This window comes from Lolium perenne, chromosome 1, assembly GCF_019359855.2.
Source record: "Lolium perenne isolate Kyuss_39 chromosome 1, Kyuss_2.0, whole genome shotgun sequence".
Taxonomy (NCBI): Eukaryota; Viridiplantae; Streptophyta; class Magnoliopsida; order Poales; family Poaceae; genus Lolium; species Lolium perenne.
In genome coordinates, this window is record NC_067244.2 from 244,367,100 (window position 1) to 244,369,754 (window position 2,655).

General features: G+C 61.1%; 1 protein-coding gene across 1 annotated transcript; it reads right to left on the reverse strand.

The window, feature by feature from the left end:
- Positions 1–207: 207 nt before the first annotated feature.
- Positions 208–1,982, reverse strand: LOC127327464 (adenylate isopentenyltransferase). Its single transcript, XM_051354235.2, has one exon. The coding sequence runs from the start codon at positions 1,703–1,705 to the stop codon at positions 551–553; it is 1,155 nt and encodes a 384-aa protein (XP_051210195.1). The 5' UTR covers positions 1,706–1,982; the 3' UTR covers positions 208–550.
- Positions 1,983–2,655: the final 673 nt, after the last annotated feature.

Sequence of the window (2,655 nt, forward strand, 5' to 3'; positions counted from 1 at the left end):
ATCCCACCAAACACCCATGCCAAGTGTACGCCATCATGCCATGTATGCATCGCCACCTCATCTTCTTCTTCATACGAGCAGAGAGGGGTCAGGCGAGCTCAGAAACCATGGATGGATGGAGCAGGTGCTGCGGGGCAGATTCACAAAACTTGTGGGAGGTTCTAGACTGTACGCGTGTAGTGTTTACATTTCAAAATTTGAACAGAGTGGAGTGGATTAGTGATGGTACATTACATGACGACCACATACTTACAGATACAGTGGTGCAGTTAAGAAGAAACAGACAAGATGACACATGAAGGAAGGAAGAAGGAAAGAATTCACTCACACACTCTTCATATTATCACTACAGTAATAAGTTACACGCACCCGGCCGGCTGGCATCTCTCTTTTTACACTAGCTAGGCTATCTCCCTGTGTGCTCTCGATCTCGGTGTCCATGGCTGGCCCCACCTAGCAGTGTCAGACTCGGCCGGAGGGCAGCCTCCCAAAAACCCTCCGGTCCAAAAGCCTCCACCCTTTCTTTCTCTGCCCCAGAAAAGCAGCTGCTTCACACCACCATGTCGCAGCACTGCATCCGCGGCAACCGCATCAGCAGCGCCGGCGGCGAGGCCGGGGTCGGCTCCTCCACCCTCGCGTTGCTGGTGTTGGCGTCATCGCCGAGTGATGCTTCATCCGCGAGGAATGCCCGGATGGCGGCGAGGCCGGGCCCGCGGACGTCGCGCTCCCAGGAGGCGGCCTCGGCGGCGTGGCCGGCGCCAGCGAGCCGCGCGCGGACGGTGGCGGACGCGTCGAGCCGCTGCACGGGCCAGCCCCACCCATCCGCCATGCGCCGGATCTTGGACGCCTGCACCGCGGCGAGGACCCGGGTGTTGGCCTTGATCTCGTCGACGGCCGCGCGGAGGCTCGTCCGGCCCGCGAAGTACTCGCCCAGCTCCGGCACCCCGATGGCCTTCCCCAGCCCGGGCGCGTGCGCGGCGCGCTCCGCGGGGGTGGTCGCCGCGAAGTACTCGCGGAGCTCCTCCACCATGCCGCCGCGCACCATGTCGTCCACGCGCCGGTCCAGGTACTCGGCGAGCAGCGGCGCCTCCACGTCCACCCACAGGACGCAGCACGGGACGCGGAGCGCCGGGCGGTACCGCGGCAACCGATCCTCAGAGAAGGGGTCGGCGGCGTCGAGGGGGCGGTCGGCGAGGAGCGCGTGGACGAGGGAGTTGGACCCGCCGGCGACGACGGGGACGCGGCCGCGGGACGCGATCGAGGCGGCGGTGTGGGCGGCGAGGGCGCGGTAGGCGGACGGCGAGAGCGCGCCGGCGTCGGGGCGGAGGGCGCCCAGGAGGTGGTGCGGCACGCCGCGGCGGTCGGCGAGCGGCACCTTGTTGGTGGTGACGTCGAGGCCGGCGTAGAGCTGGATCTTGTCGGCGTTCACCACCTCGCCGCCCACGGCCCGGGCAGCGTCGATGGACAGCTTCGTCTTGCCGGTGCCCGTGGCGCCCACGATCACCACCAGCGGAGTCTCCTCCTCCTCCTCCCGTCCCAACGATCCTCCTCTTGTAGAAGAGCAAGAAGACACCATTGCCGGCCGGCGGTGGTCGTCCTGCCGGATCCGCAGCGAGCGGCGCGCCGGAGCGCAGCCGGAGGGCATCAGGGACGAGGAGCGCGCGAGGAGAGTGGTGGTGGTAATCCTTGTGGCGAGGGTGGTCATGAAGCTAATTGCTCCGACCTGGATCCTAATTAGGTGCCTAGGACCGCGTTTTGTCCCTTGCTAATTCGTGCTTTCCCTCCTCCTCCTCTCTCTGAGCCGGAGGCTTATACGGGAGGGACCCAGCGGCAGAGAGAGGCAGCTAATGTTGGAATCACCACCAATCTCTCGAGTTTACGCGCACACGGTGTTTGATTTTTTGCTTCTGCCGCCTAAAATCCTTTTTTGGGGGGTGATTTTGCCGGGGTTTTGCCTTGTGGTAGCCGATATTTCGCCCGTGGGCAGGGGTTCTGCTTCTGTCTCGTGTGGCACTGCTTGGGTGTATATATACTGGAGGATACAGCGGCGCCACAGGTACGGTAGAGCCGGATCGAGCAGTCGAATTGATCAAGAGACAGCCAGACAGGTATAGGACAAAAAAAGGTGAGCTTAATTTGGCAGTGTCGTGACAACCATGGACATGACAGTGCATATACGGGATCTTAAACAAAACCCCAAAACTACTTGTTTTGTCTTAGGGAAAAAAAAGTCTATTTCAAACTCTAAACTTGTACATGTTCGTCAAAATAAATCCTAAACCCGAGCTCAGCATATAGGTCGTCGAAATAAACCAAAAAATAGCTAGAATTTAGGGTGTGCCGGCGTGCTAGGAAGGCGCTGGTGACCTTAGGGGGAGGAGGGGGTACATGATGCTGAGCTCGGGTGTGGGCCGTGAACAACATAATCGAGGGTGAGCTCGTACGGGAGTGGTTGGGTCCGCGTCTTCGTCGGTTCCGGGGGTGGGTGACGGTGGCTACCTTCTGAATGGATCTTCAAATTCCTCCTCGACCGTCAGCAGCCCCGCTCCGGCCAACTGCCATCGTCGCGTGATGTTCCTCTCACGGAGGTCCGACGCTTGCCTACCTCCACCTCCTACCTCTGATGACTCCCACCAAGCTCACCTCTTACGACGC

Bases quoted from the DNA above. Each gene is read 5' to 3' on its own strand.
- LOC127327464 (XM_051354235.2), bottom strand. From the start codon at position 1,705: ATGACCACCCTCGCCACAAGGATTACCACCACCACTCTCCTCGCGCGC.